Source organism: Halichoerus grypus, chromosome 4, assembly GCF_964656455.1.
Source record: "Halichoerus grypus chromosome 4, mHalGry1.hap1.1, whole genome shotgun sequence".
Lineage (NCBI taxonomy): Eukaryota > Metazoa > Chordata > Mammalia > Carnivora > Phocidae > Halichoerus > Halichoerus grypus.
This window is the reverse complement of record NC_135715.1, coordinates 134,177,568-134,203,982: the sequence shown is the minus strand read 5'-3', so window position 1 is coordinate 134,203,982 and position 26,415 is coordinate 134,177,568. Positions and strand designations below refer to the sequence as shown.

Below are 26,415 nucleotides of genomic sequence, written 5' to 3'. Positions count from 1 at the left end.
CTCAGTGATGTATTTTAACAAGATATATTTTTTTAGGGACACTTGGGTGGCTCAGTCGGTTAAGCATCTGCCTTCAGCTCAGGTCATGATCTCCTGGGATCGAGCCCCATGGGGCTCCTTGCTCAGCGGGGAGCCTGCTTCTCCCTCTGCCTTCCACTCCCCCCCTGCTTGTGCTCTCTCTCTCTCTGACAAATAAATAAATAAAATCTTAAAAAAAAAGATATTTTTTTAAATGTATTTATTCTGCCTTTGGGAGTATTTTATAACAGAAAGGTTTTCAGGATATCAGTTCACCAAATTACTAGAACTAGAATTCCACATCAATATTTTTAGTGTAAAAACTTCCGTTAATGTAAGATATGATCACTACCACCATTTCTGTCTTCTCTTCTTGTCTATCTGCATAACCATCCCCCTTCCAGCTGGAAACAAGGAAGCAGTGTTGTGTAGTAGAAAGAGCATCATACCAAAAGTCAAAAGGCACAAGTTGTAGTACCAGCCCCACCACTTAGTGAGGTCTTAACCAAGTTACTTATTCTCTCTGAGTTTCATTCAACCATCTGCTAAGAGGAAATACTCAGGATTGAAGTGAGAATTACATGAGTTTATAGATGTGAACGTATTGTCAGGGGAAAGGATGAGAAGCAAGGATGTTGAGTACATTCTCTGTTAGGGAAATGTAACTGAAACAGGGAGTTTAGGGAAGGGAGAGGGTTGATTTGGTAGCACAGAGGATTTTTTTTAGGGTGGTCAGACTATTTCATGGTTTTGGAATGGTGGATATATGACACTGTGCATTTGTTAAAATCCATAGAGCTCTGCAGCACAAAGTAAATCTTGACATAGGCAAAATTTTAAAAATAAATAAGGGGAGATAGGGTTCAGGATGGAAGGCAGACTGATAAAAAAAAAATCTAACTATATTACAAATCTATGCAATAACCTCACTGAAAGGGGCCAAGGAAAATGTGCTGACCTAAGTAACTTTGAAACTAAGACTAAAACTAAAGGCAATAGGAACTGTACATAAGTACTGTACTCTAGTTGATAAAGTATGAACTCTAGCTTGCTATAGATAGAGATGGATACATATAGAAACATTTATAAAGACATGTCTTTATACAAGGTTTAGTATACCCACATATATCTCCTTCTTTTGTCAGTTGAGAGGGCCTATAAACAGTCTAGTAGCAAGGAGCGCACTCAGTACCCAGTCTATTCCCCAATAAAAGGAACAAACACTCTTTGGAGAAATAGCTGATTCTAGGACTGGGTTAAGGAATATGCAACATGAGCCTGCAATATCTTGTAGTACCAGAAAGTAAGGAAGTGCTCAAAAACAAAAACACAATGATGGGAGTATGTCAAAAGGATACAAGAACTAACTAGAAAGAAACTATAGAAGAAAGAGCTCTTCATGGCCAAAACAGGAAGAGTTTGTGCAATAAATAAAGTAATACTGGGTTATAATCCACAGTTTAAAATAAATTTGAGTCCATACTGCTAGAAACAAATGATTGAATAAATAAGTGGGGGAGAAGAGACAAATCTCCCACACAAAAGAATTCCAAATCATTTATGTATATACTCTGCCCTTAAAGAGGTGGACCATAGCTCCCTACTCCCTAAGTGTGGGCTGCACATAGTGACTTCCTTCTAAAGAATACACTGTGGAAAGAGGGGAGGGAATAACTTCACAGTGGAGAAACTTGTCAATCACCACCTCAGCCAGGTGATCAAGATTAACATCAACCCATGATAAGTCATGTTCATATCATGAATAACCTTGATATGATGTGATAAGAATGGCACTTTACTTCTGTGGGGGTTTTTTTCCCTAAAATCCAAACCCCAATCTAATCATGAGAAAAATATCTCAAAAATATTTATTGAGGGGCATTCTACAAGATACCAGTACTCCTCAAAATTGTCAAGGTCTTCAAAAACAAAGAAACTCTGAGAAACTATTAGAGCCGAAGAGGAGCCTAAGGAGACCTAATCACTAAATATAGTGTGGTGCCCTGGATGGAATTCTATGAGAAAAAAACACATCGGATGAAAACAAAGGGAATTTGAATAAAGTATGGACTTAGGTTTATAATAATGTAGTAGTATTGCCTTATTAATTGTAACAAATTACCATGCTAATAATTTAAGATTTTAATAATATGGTAGAAACTATGTTAGAGGGGTGCCTGGTCATGATCTCAGGGTGGTAAGATCGAGCCCCGCAATGGGCTGCGCGCTGGGTGTGGAGCCTGCTTAAGATTCTCTCTCTCCCTCTCCCCTACCCCCAATTGTGCACGCATGCTTTCTCTCTCTCAAAAGAAAGAAGGAAAGAAGGAAGGAAAGAAAAAGAAAGAGAGAAAGAAGAAAGAAAGAAAGAGAAACAAAACAAAACAAAACAATGTTAGAATACGGGAGCTCTCTATACCATCAGCAACTTTTCTGTAAATCTAAAACTGTTCTAAAAGTAAAAGTTTGCTTTAAAAATGCAATAGGAATATGGTAGACACCACTGTATAGAGGCAGCATGGCTTTAGTGATTATGATGAACTGAGTTATCAGCCTGCCTGGCTTCAGATCTCAGCCTTACAATATACTAGCTGTGCCAGCCTAGGTATGCTAAGTAACTAGAATTACTTTAACTTCTCTGTGCCTCATTTACTTATCTGTTAAATGGGTTCTTGGGAGGACTAAATGAGTTTTCATATGTAAAGCACTTAAAGTAGTTCCTGGCATATAGCAAATACTATAGAAATGTTTGATTCTATTTATCATTACTACTTTGTTTTGATCTTTAGTTCGGGGAGCTCTGTGTTTATAGCTGAATTATACCATATCTCTCTTCTTCAGCATACTGATTTTTAGCTTGGCACTCCAACAGTACTGTATCCATAATGCTTTTTTCATAAGGGGGAAATTATTAAGATTGTAAAGATTCAAGAGAAAGCAGGGCCAGAACTGGCAGATTGCCACCCCCAGTTTCATGCTGTATAAATAGTATTGACCGAGTGATTGCAGAAGCTACAAAGCCTGGCAGGATCTACTTTTTATGGGCATAGACACACCACATGAAATTCTGAAGTTAACTTTATTTGGTTTTCAGTAGATTTCTTATTAAAATGTCTACTCTCCTTATTAAATGGATGTTCTTTGAGGACAAAGTACTGCCTACAGTACAAATCCCTCAGATTTAGGGGTCAGCATCTAAAATTTTTGTGACATTTGAAACAAAATGGAATGTATTATAAAAACATATGTTTTAGGCCTTTTACTTCTCTGCCTGAGATACATACCAGCTCTAATAGGAAACTCCTTATACATCAGCAGCTCCGGTTTAATAGTGTACTGAGTAGAACAAAGAATTTGGAGTCAGGAAGCCTGCTTGGAGTAGGGGGTCTTGTAGCTGTGTGAACAAGGCAACTCATGTAACCCCTTAAACCTCATGTCCCACATCTGTAGAATGGTGATAACAAAAATGCTTGTCCTGCCTTCCTCCCTTACTTATAGGACCGTTGTAAGGATTAGATGTGAAAATGAACATGAGAGCTTTTTGTAAACTGTAAAACCTATACAAATATTATTGTTATAGTAATTTTCAGGCTTTCGACCAGAGTAAGACTCTAATGAAGCTTTATAGTCAGATTAGGTGTTGCAGACCTTTACTTATTTAATTATGTACTAAGATGAAATCATTTGAATTTAACATGCCTTTGATGGTATATTTTCTCACAGCACTTTAGTTTTTATGATGTTTTTCTTTGGTGTAACAAAGGAAGGCATTGTTTTTATCTGGAATTGTTTCCTTCAGGTGGCAGTTTGAGGAAATAGTTTCCAAACTCTTCACTGAAATTAGCTGTATAAAGAACACAAAAGTGTGTCCATCTGATTTGTTGTCTTCTTAGGACACAGACCCTCTTGTTCTGGAGTGAAGCTGACCAGCAGAGGGTGCACGAGCTTTCCCAGGAGCTGGCCTCAAAGACTAGGCTGGGCAGACCTGACTGGTATCATCTGCGTTTGCTGCCTGATGATTAACAAGTACTATAAATGAAAAGGTTCTGGCACACCAAAAACAGTTACCAAATGGAAAGAGAGAGCAGCCGTAATGTCAGATAACAATGTGGTACTTACCCGCCATAGCTGGTGAACAGGAAGTTTCTAGGTAACTGGAATTTGGTATTCTAGCATGGGTTATTTGTTTTCTATGTCCTGCTACTCTTTGCCTTTTGCAATAATTGCTTTCCCTTTCAGGGTTCTTTGCCCCCACCTTCTGAGCATCTGCAGTTGTCGGCCTTACGTGGTCTAACAAATTGGAGCTTTTTAAAACTAGTCTTTCTCTGAACTTCTTTGGCCCTAGGGTATTTGGGTCCTGGATCCAACTAGCCACAGCACCCTGTCTGGGTCCCCTTACCAGGTTCTCACAGATTCCATGGCATCTTTTCCTCCATGTAAATGGGTGATCTCTAGAAAAAAAATTGACACTTTTTGAGTGTTATTATCACTACTGCCCATACCATCTTTTTTTTCCTTCCTTTCAAGCATGAATCCTCTACCCACAGATTGTGTAGAGTTTATATACTTAGTGATTATAAAAAATTTTTGTTTCCTGAGTATAAAGGTTATTTGAGTTTACTTACAAAGAAAAAGAAAAGAACATTTTGGGACATATTAAGAAAAAAATAGAAGGATCTCCTTGAGACTTTCAATCAGAGAAAACTAAATTCTTCCAGACTTTTTCTATGCATATGTATATTTGTTGTTATATATATTAATTTTTAAAAATGAGATCTTATATAAGTACTATTCTCTACCTGATTTTTCCCCACTTAATAAATAATTGACTTCTTTCCATATCAATAAATTTAGGGTGTTTTTTTTTTAAAGATTTTATTTATTTATTTGACAGAGAGAGACACAGCAAGAGTGGGAACACAAGCAAGGGGAGTGGGAGAGGGAGAAGCGGTCTTCCTGCTGAGCAGGGACCCCAGTGTGGGGCTTGATCCCAGGATCCTGGGAACATGACCTGAGCCGAAGGCAGCCACTTAACGACTGAGCCACCAGGCACCCCAATAAATTTAGGTTTTTAAGCAACATTTTAATATATATAATTATTATATATATATTTAAATATATAGGATCGGGCCCCGCAGCCCATTGTGGGGCTCGATCTTACCACCCTGAGATCATGGCTAGGCACCCCTCTAACATAGTTTCTAACATATTAAAATCTTACATTATCATGGTAATTTGTTATAAATAATAAGACAGTACTATTACATTATTATAAACCTAAGTCCATACTTAATTTAAATTCCCTTTGTTTTCATTAGATGTGTTTTTCTCTCAGATGTATATATATTTTATGGATAACACAGTAATTTAGTTTTTTTAGTCAGTTTTCTAAAGATGAATATTTAGATGGTTTACAGTTTTTCAGGATAATGTACAACAATGCTGTCACAAATCCTTATATCCTTCTGATTATATTCTTAGGATATATTTCTAGAAATTGAATTTTCCACCAAATTTATTCTTTAAGAATTTGCATAGATATGGGGCACCTGGGTGGCTCAGTTGGTTAAGTGTCCGACTCTTGATTTTGGCTCAGGTCATGATCTCAGGGTTGTGAGATTGAGCCCCACATGGGGCTCTGTGCTGGGCGTGGAGCCTGCTTAAGATTTTCTCTCTCTCCCTGCCCCCTTTCCTTCTGAAAAAAAAGAATTTTCATAGGTATTGCCTTTCCTCAGGAAAGGTCTCTCAGTGCAGTCTCCCCTGACAATGTGTGAGGATGCTTGTTTTTGCACATCACTGATCACATTTCACTTTGCCAAAATAAGTCAGATACTTAAGTAAGCCATCATACTCTTTTTTAAAAGAATCAGTGGACTTTCCATTCTCCATGTCACCCCAGAAATTAATCTAAGGCAGTGGTTTTCCAACTTTTTGGTCTCTGGACCCCTTGACACTGAAAAATTATACCCTCAAGAGCTTTTGTTTATATGGATCATAGTTATCAATATTTATGGTTTTGAAATTAAACCTAAGAAAAAATGTAAATATTAAATCATTTAAAAATAACAATAAGTCCATTGCATATTATCATGAATACCATTTTTATTAAAAATATTTTCCAAAAGAAAGAAAATAAATGAGAAGAGTGGCATAGTTTTACATTTTTGCAAATCTCCTTAATATTTGGCCTAAGAGAAGATGACTAGATTCTTTTTCTTTTTTTTAAGTATATTTAACATACAATGTTATATTAGTTTCAGATGTACAACATATTGACTTAACAATTCTACACATTACTCAGTGCTCACTGTGGTAAGTGTAGTCACCGTCTGTCACCATGCAATGTTATTATGAGATTATTGACTATATTTCTTACACTGTACTTTTTGTCTCTGTGACTTATTTTATGACTGGAAGTTTGCACCTCTTAATCCTCCTACCTCTTTCACTGGATTCTTACATTTGTTTCTGCATTGGGTCTGTTATGATATGTTGTTCTGGTTTATATATGTGAAGATAATCTGATCTCACACAGAAATGTAAGTAGTTAGGGGCGCCTGGCTGGCTCAGTTGGTTAAGCATCTGCCTCAGTCAGTTAAGTGTCTGCCTTCGGCTCAGGTCATGATCCCAGGGTCCTGGGATCGAGTCCCCGCATTGCGCTCCCTGCTCAGCGGGGAGTCTCCTTCTCCCTCTCCCACTCCCCCCGCTCATGCCCTTTAGCTCTCACTTCCTCTCCAATAAATAAGAACTTTAAAAAATAAAATTAAAAAAAAAATGTAAGTAGTTAGAAAGAGGAGGAGTGCTTTAAGTCTCTTAGTATGAATGAGAATATTCTTTGATACTACACCAAATTCCAATAGGCGGTAGTTTCTTAAAGGTTAATTGCAATATAATATTTGAAACCATGTCAGTGAACTTTTCATACTCTGTTATATTAAAATCCATTGGCTGTCTTGCACTTTGAATAGATCTTTTACCCAGGCATGATTTTGTGATATCGTGTGTGTCATCTGGAAAATACTGGTTCACTGAGCTGTGCAGGTCTTCCAAATGTTGACACATTTCATTATACCGTATCAAAAATACCTTATTCTCATCGGAACAGTGTTTAAGTGTCAGAAAGCTGTTAAGCTCACCGTGGTAGGCACAAGTTTTCTAGAATCCTAATTTTTTTGCTTAAAAGCTTGAATTTTATTAAGGGCAACAAATGGTGTCAGTTGTTTTCCTGACAGGCTTACTTTGTTTTTGAGAAAATGCCAAAGTAAAAATGGTGTTCCATGAAAACAATTTTTATTGCTTCGTCAAGGATACGCTTAAGTGAAACTGGCCTTTTTTTTTTTTCCCTCCTGTCGTTGCATGGTTGGTGACAAAGATAGCCACCTGCAGTACAGTGTGGTACGGCTGCCTTGGTGCAGACGAAGATGCCCGCGGTTCTCTCCCGCACTGCCTGTGCACCCTCAGTGCAGCTGCCACCACTGTAAAAAAAGACAAGTAATATTTTGACATCTAATTATGAAAATAATTCTGACCTTTTGCAGACCCCCTTAAAGCGTTTTGGGCCCCTAGGGATCCCTGGAACACACTCTGAGAACCTCTGAGGTAATTGTAGGAACCCACTCTCTTGCCAGAGACTGAGGTAGGGATAGTTTGTGACCTCCGGTTCTGGCCAGTGAAATCTGAGAGTAAACATGTTGAGGAGCTTGTGAAAAAATTTCCCCATTGCTAAAAAGAGACGTGAGAAAGAAATGGTCCTTTTCTCCCTCCGGATGTTACCATGTTAGTTGTGATACCGGGAACTGTTGCAGCCATTTTGTAACTGGCAAAGGGAACCAGCCTTGGGATGAAGGTGATGCTGTGAAGAGTAGGATGGAGAAATGGCAGGAACCTGGTCCTTGGTGACACCGTAGAACTAAAGATAAAACCATACCTAGAACTTGCCCAACCTCTGAACTTCCAGTTATGAGAGATACTATTCTCTTATCATTTAAGCCAGTTTGGATAGGATCTTCTGTTACTTGCAGTTGAAAGCATCCCCAAAAGACATTTTTTATTAGTGTGATGAATATTTTTAAGTGTCTGGTGGCCATTTGCATTTCTTTTGTGAATGTTTGTTGATGGCATTGGCACATTTTGTACTGAGGTCATTTCTAAGTATTTTCTAAACATTCCTTAGTGTTTTTTAAGCATTCCTTATGTATCAGTAATACATTGTAGTGTTTTGCAAGTATCTCCACCAGAGTCTTTTATAGCATATCTTCCCATACATTTCTTAAGCAATCTATTAGTCTTTTTCTTTCCTTTTTTACTTTATACCTTTGGTATCATGTTCAAAAGAGTGGTTTCTACCCCACTTTTTAGTGAGTATTCACTTATATATTTTTAGGCCTGTTAAGGAGTATTTTTTACATTGAAAACTTTAACTTATCTGGGATTTATTTTGGTGTTAGGTATAACATAGGCATATAAGTTTATTCTTTCCAAATAGCCCCTTTTTTTTTCTTTTTTTTTTTTAAGATTTTTTTTTTTTTTTTTTTTTAAGTAATCTCTATACCCAACATGGGGCTCAAACCTACAACCCCATGCTCCACCGACTGAGCCAACCAGGTGCCTCTTTTTTCTTTTCTTTTCTTTCTTTCTTTCTTTCTTTCTTTCTTTCTTTCTTTCTCCTTCCTTCCTTCCTTCCTTCCTTCCTTTCTTTTTTGAATAAGTTCTGCACGTAAGGTGGGGCTCAAACCCACAACCCCAAGATCTGGAGTCACGTGCTTCCCCAACTGAGCCAGACAGGCTCCCTGGTAGCCCATTTTCTTAATACACTTTTTTGAATAGTCCCAGTGTTAACCTACTGATTTGAAATACTAGCTTTATTACAAATGGAATTCTAACATACATTTTAACTAGTTTCTGGACTATCTATTCTGTTTCACTGCTTTGACTGTATATCCTGGCACTATAGACATGGCTAAGATATACTTGCTTTATAGTGTACTATAATGTCTGGAAGGGTAAGCTCTTCCCTACCCCCCTTAACCCAATCCTACCACAAGTAGCATTACTGTTTCCCTTCCAGTATTTTCCTGGCACTTCCTGCATGTTTATCCTTCCAGATGAACTTTTAAATTATTTGTTCAAGTTCCTCAAAAACATTTTTGGAATTTTGAGTGGGATTTCTTTAATTTTATGGATGATTTTGGTGAGAATTTGCATTTTTACAATATAGAATCTTAAGCTTCAGAAACCCATGTACTGTCTTCCTATTTATTAAAATTATCTTCCATGCCCCTCTATAGAGTTGTATAGCTTTCTTCATATTAGTCCTGTATATATATGGTTAAGTTTAGTCCCAGGTATTTCACATTATTTTTGTTGCAATCATAAGAGGAATCTTTTCTCCTGCATACTTTCTATTTTTGCTATTGATATATTTTTTAAAAACTTCTAAAAAATTCAGCTCATATTTCCAGATAGTTTTGGCTTCTTAAAAAAGAATAAGCACCAAGGATACTATCATTTGTGGTAATACAGTGTATACTGTGTGAACTTGATTTATGAGATATGACTGTTTCGGGCTGTTTAAAGAAACAGAACATACCAGAAACTATATCTCAATGAATATGATCTTTCCAAGCTGGTTATGTTCGGAGTCTATACATTTATGGCAAAAAGAACAACTTACTTTAAAAAATAAATAAATAAAAGGTTATTATCCTAAAGCAAAGGTTTTGCCACTACTGAGGATATGAAAAAGAATCAGTAAGCCCCGGGGCACCTGGATGGCTCAGTCCGTTAAGCATCTGCCTTCGGCTCAGGTCATGATTCTGGGGTCCTGGGATCGAGCCCCGCATTGGGCTCCCTGCTCCGCAGGGAGTGTCCTCCTCTCTGCCCTTCTCCCTCTGTGTGTGCTCTCTCTCTCTCTAGTTCTCACTCTCTCTCAAATAAGTAAATAAAATCTTTAAAAAAAAAAAAAAAAAGAATCAATAAGCCCCAGTCAGAGAAAGACAGTTATCATATGGTTCCACTCATATGAGGAATATAAGAAACAGCACAGAAGACCCTAGGGGAACGGAGGGAAAACTGAATGGGAAGTCATCAGAGAGGGAGACAAACCATAAGAGACTCTTAATCATAGGAAACAAACTGAGGGTTGCTGGAGGGGTGGCGAGTGGGGGGATGGGGTAACTGAGTGATGGGCATTAAGGAGGGCATGTGATGTGATGAACATTGGGTGTTACATGCAACTGATGAATTGCTGAACTCTACCTCTGAAACTAATGATGTACTATATGTTGGCTAATTGAGTTTAAATTTTAAAAAATTAAAATTAAAAAAAAAATCAGTAAGCCTGCTATGAGGACATTATCTGAAAATGGAATTTCAAATTATTATTGTAATAAATAGTAATCTCTCAAAGTGACTTACTCGAAGGTTCAACACTTATTTTGATGCACAGGTCTACTTTTTAGTTAAACAGCATCACTTTATAGACACACCTTATGTTACCAGGTGGCAAAGAAATGGCTGACAGGTTTTATGTGGCTTTGTTGTTGTTGTTGTTTTAAAAGAATCATCATTTAATCATACTGTTTTTGTATTAAATAAGATTCAAGTTGCCCCAGGCAGTATGGATTGGCAGTGTTTCGACTGTTGGGAAAATGGAATTTGCCAGTTTTCTAAGATCATTTAAAATAAACAAACAAATTTCTTTTCATCCACATTATGGACTTAAAAAGCATGTGTGGGCTAACCTTGTATCTTAAAATGTTTCTATAGAAAATGTGGTGCTGAGCTCTTAATAATTGAGTTACAGATGACCTTAGAAATAAGACCTTTTATAGGTTGAAGATTACTAAGGTTTCTCTACATGATGTGATCCTTGGAGGTTAAGAATATAATATTCTCTTGTGATACCTGGCTGGCTCAGGCAGTAGAGCATGCAACTCTTGATCTCAGGGTTGTGAGTTCAAGCCCCATGTTAGGTGTAGAGATTACTTAAAAATAAGGTCTTTGAAAAAAAAAAAAAAAAAAAAAAAAAATATATATATATATATATATATATATATATATATATATAATATTCTCAATTATTTTTAAGCAACTTGCTGTGGCATTATTATTCATGGACTTTAGAAAATCATTCTTAAATTTATTGTTTTTTTAGTTTATATAATTTCTTGGAATAAGTTTTATAATATGTTTGTGTAAGGAATGTTTGTATTCTTTATTTCTTTGGGTGAAGAGTCTGGCTCCAGGTCAGAATCCTATGTGTGATGCTTCAGGCCTGGCCACAGGCAATTACAAGACTTTTCCTGGAAGGCCTCATAGGAAGAAGCTGCCATTTCCACAGCCAGTGCATTGCAGTTTTCTGGAGGGCTTGCTGTCAAGGCTCCCCTGGGCAGTCATGCTCAATAAGGAGGACTGCTGCTGAGATACTTTCTCCACTTTGGCTCAGTACCATTCCACTCCTTGGTCTTCTTCCCTCACCTCCAACCCCCTTCTGCCCATGGATCCATAGAAAGGCAGGAGACAGTTTCCTCCATCAGTCCTGCATCTACGTGATCCTCACCCAGGGCTGTTACACAGAAAAAAATGGAACACTCAGAGCTGGTGCTTCTCTGCCTCTTGCTTGCACTGTTGCAGTAAGTAAAAGGCTTGACTGTTACTTTCAGTTTGGCTTGTTGTCCTAATTCACCACCTCGAAACCTGATTGCTCGATAATGGGAGGTGGGAATTATTTGTGTGATATATTTTTTTCCTTTTCAAGCTTTAAGGGGTGCCATTTAGAAATGTTTCTGGAATTCACTGAATAATAACTTGACTTTACATTTGTGAAGTACTATGTAGTTTATAATGTTCTGTGCAAGAACTTTGTAACTTAAGAATTATCTCCATTTTACAAATGAGCCAATAGGTTCAGGCAAAGTAAGTGACTTTTTAAAAGGCATTTTAATAGAAGGTTGGACCAGGACTTGAACTTGAAGCTTATTATATTCTTGATTCAGCACTTTCTACTCTACTTCCCCACTTCACTGGTAAATTAATCTTTTACCTTCTTGGGAAGTTGGGACTACTTTAAGGCTATTTAAACTAAGCAGCACAATGGAAGGCTTGATGCTGTGGTATTCATGAAGCCCTGTGGAAGTTATAAGAAGAACCAGACTAACAATAACAACAGTAATGTCAGCTCAAGTTCATTGAGCACTTACCATGTACCCAGCACTATGTTACATATATATGTTACATAGATCACCTTCTCTGACCTTCCTAAATCTTAAAATAATCTTATTAGCCACATTTTGAGGAAATTGAGATTAACAAAGTTAAATACCATATCAGAGGTTGTATGGTAGCAAGTCACAGAGCCTGGATTCAACTTAGTCCAAACCCTTTGCCTCTTCACCTGAAATTGCTTTCCAAGAAGACTTGAGGTGATTCTGCCCTACTTTGAGCTATTTTAGGTATTAAGGAGAAATAAGAGGAGAATTCTCTGGAACAGAATCTCCTAATATAGTATTTTTCAATATTGAAAAATGTATAAACCTTCATTTAAAGGAAAAAAAAATTCGCAGACCCCTGGGTTGACTTAAATTGACTTATATTGTTACACAAATCTAGGTATAAGCTCCTTGTGCACAGAGCTCTTGTTCAACTATAAAATAAAAATAAGTACAAATAAAGGGACGCCTGGGGGGCTCAGTTGGTTAAGCGGCTGCCTTCGGCTCAGGTCATGATCTCAGGGTCCTGGAATCGAGCCCCACATCAGGCTCCTTGCTCAGCGGGTAGTCTGCTTCTTCTTCTCCCTCTGCCTTCTGCTCCCCCTGCTTGTGCTCTCTCGCTCGCTCTCTGACAAATAAATAAATAAAATCTTTTTAAAAAAGGTACAAATATAATCACAAAGCCAATAAAATTCAAATTAACAGCATAATGTGACTGCTGATGTGTTACCAATACACAGTTGCCGCTCTCGTTATTAACAAGGTACTGACCTCCACCACACAGGTTCTTTTGACTTTAGCCCATCTTTACTGTTGTGTGCTGTGTGTCTTCTCAGTTCCCCCACTTTTCTCAGTTCGAAATACTGCAGAATCTTTTACAGTACACTCAGATGCATCGTTTCCATATTATGTATCTGTGCTGCTTGTTGCCAACAAGATCATAAATGCAAACATAGGCACTGAAATCAAGTAGCAGTGATACGTTTGCTCCTTTTGATTTTATTTTTAGATCATTATCATAATAAAAACACAATTTTTAAAAATTGTCAGTAGGACCTCAGTTTGACAAACCCTGTTTGTGTGTTTGTTTTTTGTTTGTTTTTAAATGTGTATGTGGGGGGGGGGTTATTGTTGTTTTAAGTAATCTCTACACCCAGCGTGGGGCTCGAACTCACAACCTGGAGATCAGGAGTTGCATGCTCTACTGACTGAGCCAGCCAGGTGCTCCAAACCCTGTTTTAAGAGATGTGTCCAGTGGAAGATTGTTCCTGAAGAGCAAGGGATGGAGATGGAGATCTATTATAATGACCTTAAGAAGGTTAAAATGAGGTGGTGAATGGCAGTCCATGTTTTAGCTTTTGTCCACTCTAAAGTGTTTTTCTTTCATAGGTGTTTATAACCTTGTGGTTCTTTCTAGCCACACTTAAGAGCTTCTCATTCAAAGCAGGATTTCCTTCCTTTTGCTACAGTGTCACAGTTTTTGTTACTAGGTGACATGGGTTAACAAACTTAGAAGGCCTAATTACAACCAGTACATTCTCTCTTCTCTTCCCCTTATTTCTTTTCTTTTTTAAGATTTTATTTTTAAGATTTTTTTTAAGATTTTAAATATTTTTATTTATTTGTAATCTCTACACCCAACATGGTGCTCTAACTTAGAATCTTGAGATCAAGAGTTGTATGCTCCACTGACTGAGCCAGCCAGGCGCCCCCTCCTTTCCCCTTATTTCTATTTAACCCAGACTTCAGCCACATCAGGTCCATCAGCTGCACCCCACCCTCATCCCTCCTTTTCCTCTGTCCTCTTTATTTTTTATTTCTGGTCATTTTGGGCTTACTTCATGGTCATCAGTTATATTCTCCCTCAATTCCACCATCCTAAATCACCACTACTTTTTGTACTACCAGCCTGGACAGGCCTAATATAGATAAAAACAAACATATTGCCCCCAGACTGCCAGGTGGTAGAGGAAATCATTTGACGGGTCTATCAGGTTACTTTTGGTTGCAGGTAACAGAAAACTCAGATTGGCTTAAATAATTGAAGGAATGTATTAGCTTAATAACTGAAAAAGCCAGAGGTGGGATGGGCTTCAAATGAATCCAGCTACTTAACAATGGCACCTAACTTCCTTTTATCTTTCTAACTTTCCTTCCTCAGAGTTAGTTTCATCCTAAAGTTGTACCATCCTGAGGCCAGGCCCACTCAAGTCTCTAAGATGGCTTTTGTTATGTACTAAACTATGACTCCCCCCACCCTAATTCATATGTTGAAGCCCCAGCCCCCTGTGTGACTATTTTTGGAGATAGGGCCTTTATGAAGGTAATAAAAGTTAAGTGAGGTTATAATGGTGGGTCCCTAATCCAATAAAACTTATAAGGGTGTCCTTATAAGAAAAGGAAGAGACACCAGAGAGATATCTCTGTCCACAGCATACAAGAGGAAAGGCCATGTGAGGACACAGCTGTCTAGAAGCCAGCAAGTGATACCTCACCAGAAACCACCTTTGATACCACTTTAATCTTGAACTTTTAGCTTCCAGTACTGTGAGAAAATAAATTCTGGTTTCGGTCATGTCTCCATGTCTCTACAAACTCAAAGATCTCAAATCCATGAGCTATTAATGGGAAGTGAGTGCTCAGGAGGCAACCAGTAAGTGATTGCTAATTTGAGTTGCAACTTCAGATGGGCCAATTAGCTGTTAACATTCTTACTCAGATGTTGTTAGTGTTCTTTTCCATTTTTTTTCTCCTTTTCTCAAGTTCCCTACCTTGCAGCCTCTTAGTTTTCACAAGGAATATAACATTGGGAATGGACTCAACTGAACAATCTTCCCTTCCACTACAAACTCACCTGTTTTCACTTGTGAGAGGATGAGATTGTTCTTGACACCTTACGTGACTGACACATTTTTGGTGTCCCTTCCCTTCTTCTCACTTCTTAAAACTTGTCAGAAGTCTATCTCTTTCTAGTATTTTCAATCTATTTTTCAACATTGGGTTTTCTCTCATTCTACAAAAATACTCAAGATTCTTTGCAACTTAACAAATACTCTTCTTTGATCATGCGACACCTCAAGATGTGATCCAACTTCTCTCTTTTCCTTTCTACTGCCCATAATAGTCACCTACATTCCCTACCTCCCCTACCCCATTGACCTACTTATTCCTCAAAGCTCTGCCTTCTGCTGGCACAGCCAGGATCAAAACACTTTGATAAAGGTCACAACCTATTATTTATTTTTAATTTCTCTCTTTTAGTATTCTTTAGTATTTGATCACATAAGCTGGCTCCTCTTCCTCTGTCTCCTGAGTGTTGTATTACTATGAGTTCCATCTGTCTCACCTTTTTTTCTCAATCAATTCACCATGACTTCATCCAATACCTGTAAACCAGTGACTTGTCTCCCAAATCGACATCTCTACCAATGCCTACCATTACCTAAATTCATTTCCAACTACCTATTGGCAATATCCATATAAATATATTGTGGGATCCTTAAAATTTGGCATGTGCAAACTGAACTTATTATCTTCTCTTCCCTACCACCATCCCACCATTATCTACCTTTTTTCTGAACTCTGTCTTGAATAGTCTCATCTTCTACCCAGCTACCCAAGCTAGAGGTCTTGTTCCATGTTTGGCTTCGTCCTGAGTATTTGGCTTCATCCTGCTTTCATATCTAGTCATTTCAAAAGATCTATTGATTCTGCCTCTAAAGTGTATCTTGACTTGGCCCCTTCCTTGATTCTCATGCTATTGTCTTCTTTGGCTCCCATGATCTCTGACAAATTCTTATTATTGGAGCTCTCCTTTAATTAATTCTGTATAGGAGTGGTTCTCAATCATTGATGTGCACCAGGATCACATGTGAAGATTTAAAAAGCTATACATGCACAGTCCCAGAGCTTTGATTTTCACTAGTCTGGTATAGGACCCCATGTTTGATAGTATAAAACCATCACAACAATCTTTATAAAATACAGATCTGATGGTGTTGCTCACCTGTTTAAAACTCTTCAGTTGTTGTCAATGCCTATAGGAACTACCTAGGGGTGTCTGGGTAGTGTAGTTGATTGACCTTCTGACTCTTAATTTTGTCTGGGGTTGTGATCTCAGGGTCGTGGGATCAAACCCCACCTTGGGCTCTGCGCTCAGCATGGAGTCTGCTTGAGATGCTCTCTCTTCCTCTCCCTCTGCCTTTCTCTCCCATGTGCTCTCTCATTGTATCGCTCAAGTAAATAAATAAATCCTAGAAAGAAAAAGAAAGAAAGAAGAAAGAAAGAAAGAAAGAAAAAGAGAAAAATTCAAACTGCTTAATCTGGTATAAAGATTCCTCACTATCTGGCTCCGGTGTTAATTTCCAGTCTTATAAACACTTCCCCTCCCCAGCCCCACCTGCCCTTCACATCATAGGCTGTAAGCATACAAAGTTAATTTTTTTATATAAACTTTCAATTTTAGAACAGTTTTAGCTTTATAGAAAAATTGTGAAAATCATATAACTACCATACTGAGTTTCTCCTATTATTAACATCTTACATTAGTATGGTATATTTGTCACAATTAACCAATATTGATACATTTGTGTTATCTGTTAACTAAAGTACATAGTTTACTCGGATTTCCTTAGTTTTCACCTAATATCCTTTTTCTGTTCTAGGATCTCAGGACACCACATTGCATTTTTTTCTTTTAAAGATTTATTTATTTATTTGAGAGAGAGAGGGAGAGAGAACATGAGCATGGAGGGGAGGGGCAGAGGGAGAGGAAGAGAGAATCCCAAGCCAACTTCATGCTGAGTGTGGAGCCTGATGGGGGTGGGGGGCTCAATCCCAGAACCCTGAGATCACGACCTGAGCCAAAGGACACTCAACTGACTGCACCACCCAGTTACCCCAACACCACATTGCATTTAGTCATCATGTCTCCTTAGGTTCCTCTTGGCCCTGATAGTTTCTCAGATTAACTTGCTTTTTGATGACCTTGACAGTTTTGAAGACTACTGTCAGGTATTTTATAGAATGTTTCTAAAGTTTGTCTGATGTTTTCTTATGATTAGACTGGGGGTTGGGGGGAGGAAGAAGAACACAGAGGCAAAGTGCCATTCTTAATACATCATATCAAGAATACATGCTGTCAACGTGACATCCACTGTTAACTTTGATCACCTGACTGAATAGTGTTGGTCAAGTTTCTCTACTGGAGAGTTAAGTTTCCCCCCTCTTTCATACTGTACTCTTTAGAAGGAAGTCACTATGTGTAGCCCACACTTAAGGAATGAGAAGTTATGGTCCACCTCCTTGAGGATGGAATATCTACATAAATTATTTGGAATTCTTCTGCAGGGGAGATTTATCTCCTTTCCTTCATTTATTATTTATTCAGTCAATCATTTATATCCATATGGACATACAGATATTTATTTTATTTTGGGGATTATAACCCAAAACTATTTTGTTGCTCAAAATGTTTCAGCTTTGGCCATTAGGAGCTCTTTCAGTTGGCTCACATGTCCCTTTGACATACCTCTATCATTGTGGGGTTTTGGGTTTTATTTGTTTTATTTTTGAGCACTTCCTTACTTTCTGGCACTAAAAGATGCTACAGGCTCATCTTGTATATTCCCTGCCCTCAGTCATTTCTCCAAGGAGCCCTAGTTCCTTTTATTAGAGAATGGTATTAGAAACCAAGATCTGGGTGCTTCATGTGCTTGTTGCTACTGGGATGTGGTTGCTTCTAGGCCTTCTCAGCCAGCAGAGTAAGGAAATATATGTGTGTATACTAACTTCTGTATATACATATCTACAAATATTCTTACATATAATATCTGTATTTATATTAAGTTAAACATGAGTTCATACTGATGATTCCAATTCTAATCCATTACCACATGGATCATTTCAACCTTCTCCCCTCATTTGTTTATAACCTTCCATTCCCAGTGAGAAACCTGGTTCCCACCATCTACTATCTGTTTCTTAATTGTTCAATTCTGGTATATTTTTATAGTGGTTTCAGAATTATTAACCCCGTTTCAACTGGAATACAGTGCTTATTATATTTCTTCTTGTCTTTAGTCTTAAAAACCCTAACTCATTTTCAAATTTACTTTAATTAGCATCTTTTTCCAAATTACTTTTTATTTCCTGAATGTAGCATATGCTTTCACACTTCTTTGTCTTTAATTGTGCCAGTCCCTCTGCCTGAGATGCCCTGGTTTTTGTCCATATCTCCTTGAAATATTGCCACTCATTCTTCTAGACCCAACACAGATTTTGCCTACACCAGTCGCCAGTGAACTTTGATCATTCATTCCTCTGTGCTCTAATAGCACCTTATACCCACCTCTACCACACCCGTGTCAGGACTCTTTATTTGCATTTCATTCTTCTTCACTTGATGGTAAGTTTCTTTTTTTTTTTAATTTAATTTTATTATGTTATGTTAGTCACCATACGTTACATCATTAGTTTTTGATATAGTGTTCCATGATTCATTGTTTTCATATAATACCCAGTGCTCCGTGCAATACGTACCCTCCTAATACCCATCACTGGGCTAACCCATCCCCCCCCCCAAAACCCTCAGTTTGTTTCTCCGAGTCCATAGTCTCTCATGTTTCATCTCCCCCTCTGTTTCCCCCCCTTCATTTTTCCCTTCCTTCTCCTAATGTCCTCCATGCTATTCCTTATGTTCCACAAATAAGTGAAACCATATGATAATTGACTTTCTCTGCTTGACTTATTTCACTTAGCATAATCTCCTCCAGTCCCATCCATGTTGTTGTAAAAGTTGGGTATTCATCCTTTCTGATGGCTGAGTAATATTCCATTGTATATATGGACCACATCATCTTTATCCATTCGTCTGTTGAAGGGCATCTCAGCTCTTGATGGTAAGTTTCTTGAGGACAGAAACCAAATGGATTTGTCCCTGGATTCCCAGTACTTAACAGTAGTGCATATTTTATGTTAGAAATCCTCTTGGATGAAAAATAACAGAAAATCTAACCGTGGCTAAAATATATAAGGATTTATTTTTCTTACCTACAAAGAAGTCCAGAGGGAGGGTGGTAACTGATATTGGTTTACCTGTTCAGTGGCGCCGTCAAGAATCAGACCCCTTTCCTCCTCTGTATACAGCATTGCATCTAAGTTCAGGAAAGAGGTAGGATGAGTTTGTGCCAGCAAGCTATCCTCTGGCCCCTTTCCCTCCATAGGGAAGCAAGACTTTAGCCCCTTAGCAGACTTCTGTCATCCAGAACTTGGTACCATGTCTCCTCCAACTGCAAGAGAAACTGGAAAGCTGAGTTTTTAGGAAGACTAATCTTTTCAATGAGAACAAGATGTTGGAATAATCACAGATGCTCCAGGTAATCACAAGACCACAAGAAAATCAGGGATCTGTTTCCTACTGGATAAAAGACCTAAGGATAGACAGAGGACCAGTCCAAGAAGGCTCTTCAAGACAAGAGGAAAAAATGAGTGATCCCAGGGGGGAGCAGCACCTGACTGTTATAGGTAGAAAGCACAGGTTCATCTATTGAGGAATGTAACATACTCTGGCCACCCACTCTAAAATCCTAGAGAATTCTGTAGTGCTCTGGAAATTTTCAGTTTGTCTTCTTACGTAGAAATTGTACCGTTCCTGTGAGTTTTACTTTTTGTTCTTTGGCCTTTTTTCTAACTACCATACCTCCTATGGTTTTGCAGTCACAATTTTTCCTGACAGTCCATGGTACAGTTTGCCTTGCTTTTTTGCAAGGTATAACTAGTTTTAGTTCTTTAAAATAGAATTTACACAGTGCTACACACCTAAATTCCATGTTCTTTTGAAATACGGAAATACAGTCATTTGGACACCTTTATTCACTAATTCTATATTTCAGATCTTTTATATCTTAACAACTATTTATGATTTAAATTTTTTATAATATTTCACTTTGTAACAGGGCAGCCTTATTGATACATTAGTCCAAAACATGACTGGGTAAATCCTGCATACAGGTACAAGTACCTCCTGCCATCTAGTATACCTAGGGATAGAGACCTTTGAAATGAACAGGAAAGCAGAAGTCTCGTTAAGGGATGAACTACATTAATCTCATCCATGTGTGTGTTTTTACTAGAATTTATAAGGACTGATAGCACATAAAGTATACATGTAACTTAGTACTCTTTCTCAGCCCACCAAATCTGATTAATGCCTCTTCAGAAGTCACTACAGTGCACACAAATGTGAAATGCCAGATGGATAAGTTAAAACAGATTTCATTCTGATCCGCTGTCATGATTTTGGAAACAACTTCCAGAGTAATTAGAATGGTATATCCTTCAGATAATTAGGATTAAGGTACTTTGAGATGAGTTGACATGAAATCCATTAAAGAAATAACTTATGAATCCCAATAGCCTCTAGTGAGTACATCATGTGGCTACCTTTAAGGGTGGTCATGGTGAGCAAACACTGAGCATGAGCTTTCCATTTTGAAGCTGCAGAGTGACTGATGTCATAGTGTGATCAAAGTGCTCTGCAAATACTTACTGTAATTATTGTTGTTGTTCTGTTCTTGCTAATAGCCTTATTTATACCCTGAAATTATAATCATCCAAACAAAGATGAAAACAAGATGTATGAGTTTTCTGAGCTGTTTGCCTCACAGATGGTCACCCTTGGAGTTCTCTGAAATTGCCAGGGTTAATTGAAGCTTCAGTCTTCACTGCAGTGTAGTTGATACTTAAGTGTTTCTTACCTGTAGGCTTTCACTATCCGAAAACAGTACAACAATAGTACTTTAACTTGCTCTCATTAATGCTAGCCTCTCAGGTAATGTTAGTGCAGTTTTATCTAGATGATGTTTGTTCCTCTGAATGAAACCTTTGTACCAGCTTCCCAGCTGAGAAGAAAAGCTAGACAGTTACAAAGAGAAAAACACAAATATCTGACTAATTTATTTATTTAAAAGATGTTCAGAACCCAGGAAACATCAAAGGAGAGTTAACTTTTAAATGGAGGGCAGGCATTTAGTGTGTGATTAACAGTGGTTTCTTTCCCTGAGATTTCAGTGAGCTGAGACAACTGGGAATCATTCTTGGGGAGCCTAACAAATAGATTTTGCTCAGAGCCAGCTGACTGCTCCAAGGATGATTGTTATAGACTCACACAAACAGCAGTACTCTTTGCTCTAGTTCTTTGGTGCTCTTCTAGTATTGAGATGTGAAAAAGCAGTCCTAGGATCAAGCTTAGATAGAAAGGAAGTAAGTCCTTCTTTGCCTCTACTCCTCAGCTGTGTAAAAGTAGAAGACCAGTATTAGAATGTTCCATTATTTAGGTGTGAAGCAAGAGCGCTTTGTCTGTATCTTGAGATTTGAATACTGGAAAAAGAATAACTATGCTTTCCTAAATCTGGGCAATAGTGTCTCCCATTGGCATCACTTGCTATTTAATTAAGGCCCAAGAGAAGAAATAGAGTTGCAAAAGATGAAGGGGATAAAGGGGGAGAAGGAATTCTGGGTCTCCTTAAATCAGTTACAACAAATTAGCCACTCCAGTAAAGACTGGAGAATCAATGCTGTGATCCTTCTTACATGTGTGGTGTACAAAAGTAGAAAGCAAATGGGTGAACTGTATGTATGTGAATAAGAAATATGTAAAAAAACAAAACAAGAAAAAAGATAGAGCGTGGACTCTCCATTTAGACTGATTGGGTTCAAATTGAAGTGTCATCGGTTATGGGTTGAGTGACCTTAAACATGTTTTTTATGTCATCCTGTGTGGATTTTTCCTCTGTAATGTGGATATAAAAATAGTACCCCTTGATAGGGAAATAGAGGTTAAATAAGATAATACATGTAGGGGCGCCTGAGTGGCTCAGTCGGTTTAGCAGCTGCCTTCAGCTCAGGTCATGATCCCAGGGTCCTGGGATCAAGCCCCACATCGGGCTCCCTGCTCAGCTTCTCCCTCTCCCTCTGCTGCTCCCCCTGCTTGTGCTCTCTCTCTCTCTCTCTCTGTATCAAATAAATAAATAAAATCTTAAAAAAAAAAAAAGGTAATACGTGTAAAGTGCTTAGAATAGGGCCTCACAGGGATACCTGGGTGGCTCAGTCATTTAAGCATCGGACTCTTGATTTCAGCTCAGGTCATGATCTCAGGGTTGTGAGATAGAGCCCCATGTGGTACTCTGCTCTGAGCGTGGAGCCTGCTTAGGATTCTCTCTCTCCCTCTCCCTCTCCCCCTGCCCCCACCCCCTGCACGCTCTCTCTCTTAAAAAAAAAAAAAAAAGAATAGGGCCTCACACATGGCAAATACTTGATTTTTAATTAATTGAGATTTACATGAAAGATAAACTGGGATTTGGCTTTTACTCCTCAGACTTCTTGAATTTTCAAAATTTAGTATGGAGTATTGCCTTCAACTGAAATTATCCTTTTTATTTAAAAAGCACTTAAAACTATTATTCTACAAAAATTAAATTTGCAGTTAAGAAACACTTTTTCATGTTTGTAACATGAAATATCCTTGTACATCTTACATATTCTGGTAGAATATGGTATAGTTTGTTGGTATGGTCAGACGGATAGGTGAATCATTGTGAAAAGGGCTCCATTTTAGTAGAAAGCAAAGCATCTAGCCAAAATTTGAAGGTAGGACAGAGATCTCTTCCTCATAAGTCAACCTATACCAAGGCTGCTTCTTTTGCTACGCACAATGTGGTAGCAGTGATGAGCCCATAAAAGTAGTATTAAAACCATCTTCTCCTTGGCTTGTCATACTGTATGTGGAACCTGAGTCATTTTGTATATTTGTGCTTTTCCTTGCATTCTAAAATAAGGGCACACTTAGCTATATCTAAGCTGGCAAGAAGTTTGTCAGCATTTCATGGCATACTTCCATATACTTATAACTAATAAGTGTAGTAAATGTTATTGATAATTAAATTCTGTCACTCTGATATTTGTATGAGCTTCAGTTCCTTTCTGGATCTGTTCCTTTGTGATTTCTCTAGCCAATTAACTACTCATTACTGAGTCATGGCATTGAAATCTCAGAGGGCCATTGCCCTAAAGTCATGCTCATTCTGTTTCATTTTGACTTTGACAGGACTTGATAGGAAGAACCACTATAGGATGGTGAGCTGCAATTGGGAACCTATAGGCAAAGTAAGTAAAAGAAATACCATTTGATTGTATGGACTAGAATTTGATATGGCAGAATTAGTTTGCACTAAGTTAAATGAAGGATGAGGACCACAAAGCTCTTCAGGTGCTTCCAATAGTACATAAAAACTTTCTAAACCCCAAACAAGGATTTGTGGAGATTCTTGTTACCTTCATTTTTCTCTGCTCTGAACTGGAGGAACTCAAACTAAATCTCAGCCTTAGCAATTAAAGCACACTAAAACATGCCTAGAAAACTCTTACCTAGGTTTCTCCCTTTGAGATATCCTCAAGTTTTGTTTCTGACGAACACTTGATAATTTGAAACTATAATGAGAAACACTAAGTCTGTGAGAAAAACTGCATTGTAACCATCTGGCCAATATTCACACCTTTACTTCATACAATTGTACTACTTATCCAGGTTATGTTGGCCTCATGAAACAAAAGGATAAGTATTCTCTCCTCTATTTTCTGAAAGATTCAGTGTAAGATTGGTGTTATTTCTTTAAGTGTTTGATATTCACTATGGGGGCTTGTAGTTTTCTTTGTAGGCAGGTTTTTTGTTTATTTGGTTTTTATTGTGGTAAAATATACATAAAATTTACCATTTTAATCTTTTTCAAGTATACAATTCAGTGGCATTAAGTATATTCACATTGTTGTGTAAATATCACAACTATCCATCTCTAGAAATTTTCATTTTCTCCAACTGAAGCCCTATACCCATTAAACATGTAACTCTCCTCCTGGCAGCCTACCACCATTCTATTTTCTGCCTCTATGAATTTTTGACTACTCTAGGATCTTCATATAGGAGGAATGATACAGCATTTCTCCTTTTATGATGATTGGCTTATTTCATTTAGCATAATGTCTTCAATGCTCATCCATGCTGTAGCATGTGTCAAAATTCCTTTCTTTATAAAGGCTGAATAATACTCCATTTTACATAGATGTCATTATCTGTTCATCTTTTGGTGGACACTCAGCGTGTTTCTACCTTTTGTCGATTGTGAATAATGTTGCCGTAAACGTGGTATACAAATATCTCTTCAAGTCCTGCTTTCACTTATTTTGGGTATATATCCAGGAGTAGAATTGCTGGGTCGCATGGTAATTCCATGTTTAATATTTTGAGGAATTGCCGTACTGTTTTCCACAGCACCTGCACCATTTTACATTCCATCCAGCAATGCACAAAGTTACTAATTTCTCCACATCCTCACAAATAGATTTTTTAAATAATAGCCATCCTAATGGGCGTGATGTTTGTTTTGCTTTTAATTACAAATTTAATTTATTTAACACATTTGGGGCTATTTAATTTTTTTTCTTGTGCTGTTTTTGTAAGTAATTATTGGTAAATTGTGGTTTTGATGGCATTTATCCCATCTAATAAATGAAATAAAATTTTTCATAATACCTCCTTATTAGCTTTTCAATGTCTGTACGGTCTGTGGTGATGTCCCCTCTTTTATTCCTGTTGTTAGAGATCTGTGTTTTCTGAAACACAAGTGTTTCAAATCAGTCTTGCCAGAGGCTTATTTGTTTTATTAATCTTTTCAAAGAATCACCCTTGATTTCTGCCTTTAGTTTCTGTTATTTCCTTCTATCTACTTACTTTGCATACCATTTACTATTTTTCTAGCTTTTTAAGATTGAAACTGGATCATTAATTTGAGATCTCTCTTCCTTTCTGATAGAAACATTTAAAACTATCAATTTTCCTTTAAACATTACTCCAGCTGCATCCCATAAATTTTGATATTTTAAGATTTCATTGTTGTTTAGTTCAACATATTTTCCAATTTACCTTAAGACTTACTAACTCATGTAAATCTGACCTATAGGTTATTTAGAAGTGTGTTGCTTGGGGCACCTGGGTGGCTCAGGTGGTTGGGCATCTGCCTTTGGCTCAGGTCATGATCTCGGGGTCCTGGGATCAAGCCCCACATCGGGCTCCCTGCTCAGCGGGGAGCCTGCTTCTCCTTCTCCTCCCCACTTGTGCTCTTTCTCTGCTATCTCTGTCTTTCTCTCTCAAATAAATAAATAAATAAAATATTAAAACAAAGAAGTGTGTTGCTTAATTTCCAAGTATTTGGGTACCTCCTAGATATATTATTATTTAAAGTTTGGATAAAAAAGTAAGAACCAACATTATGCTCCTATAAGAGGAGCACTTTATGTATTTTTTTAAAGAGAAGCACTTTAAATGTAAACACACAAATGCATTTAAAATATATATAACAGGGTGCGCCTGGGTGACTTAGTCGTGGGGCGTCTGCCTTCAGCTCAGGTCATGATCCCGGGGTCCTGGGATCGAGCCCCGCATCAGGCTCCCTGCTCTGCAGGAAGCCTGCTTCTCCCTCTCCCACTCTCCCTGCTTATGTTCCCTCTCTCGCTGTGTCTCTGTCAAATAAATAAATAAAATCTTTTAAAAAAAATAATAAAAAATAAAAATATATATATATAACATATAAAACACTGCATAAGACAGCTGGTAGGGTTATATTAATATTAGACAAAGTAGACTTCAAGAAAATAGCTATTACCAGAGATAAGGAGAAATATTTTTAATGAGTCAATTCATCAAAAATTTTAACATTAAATCTTGTTATAGCCAGAAAGCATACTCTGTATAATTTTAATACTGTAGAATTTACTTAGCCTTGTCTTATAGCCCTGCATGTATTGTGTGCCTTGGCAAATGTTTCATGTTCACTTGAAAAAAATGTGTCTTCAGCTGTTGATAATGTTTAGGTCAAGTTGATAATGTTTAATTCTTCCATATCCTTATTGATTTTTTGATAGTTTTCTTAATGTTGTTTTATTTATTACTGAGAGGAGGTATTAAAATTTCCAAGAATTACTGTGAATTTGTTAATTTCTCCTTTTAAAAAGTTCTGTCCATTTTTGCTTCATATAGTTTGAAGCTCTGTTATTATGTACATGCATATTTAGGATTGTATGTCATTATTAAACATCCCCTTTTATCTCTATAACAGTCTTTTTGTTTTTTAAAGTCCAC

At 37.6% G+C, this 26,415-nt stretch overlaps 1 protein-coding gene across 7 annotated transcripts in view; it reads left to right on the top strand.

Annotated features, from left to right (window-relative positions):
• The window catches only part of METTL8 (methyltransferase 8, tRNA N3-cytidine), a 93,595-nt gene that overhangs the window by 7,397 nt on the left and 59,783 nt on the right, over nt 1-26,415 (top strand). For 4 of the 7 annotated variants that reach the window (XR_013447207.1, XM_078070990.1, XM_036067318.2 and 1 more), the window contains exon 2: nt 23,329-23,387. The exons of 2 other annotated variants lie outside the window; for them this stretch is intronic. Coding sequence is in view for 4 of the 5 variants with exons in the window: in XM_078070990.1 (XP_077927116.1) it covers nt 23,355-23,387 (33 nt within the window). In the remaining variant the exon portion in view is untranslated. Of the gene's footprint in view, nt 1-11,254; nt 11,649-23,328; nt 23,388-26,415 lie in introns of those variants that run through there. One more of the 7 variants, XM_078070989.1, reaches the window with a different exon arrangement.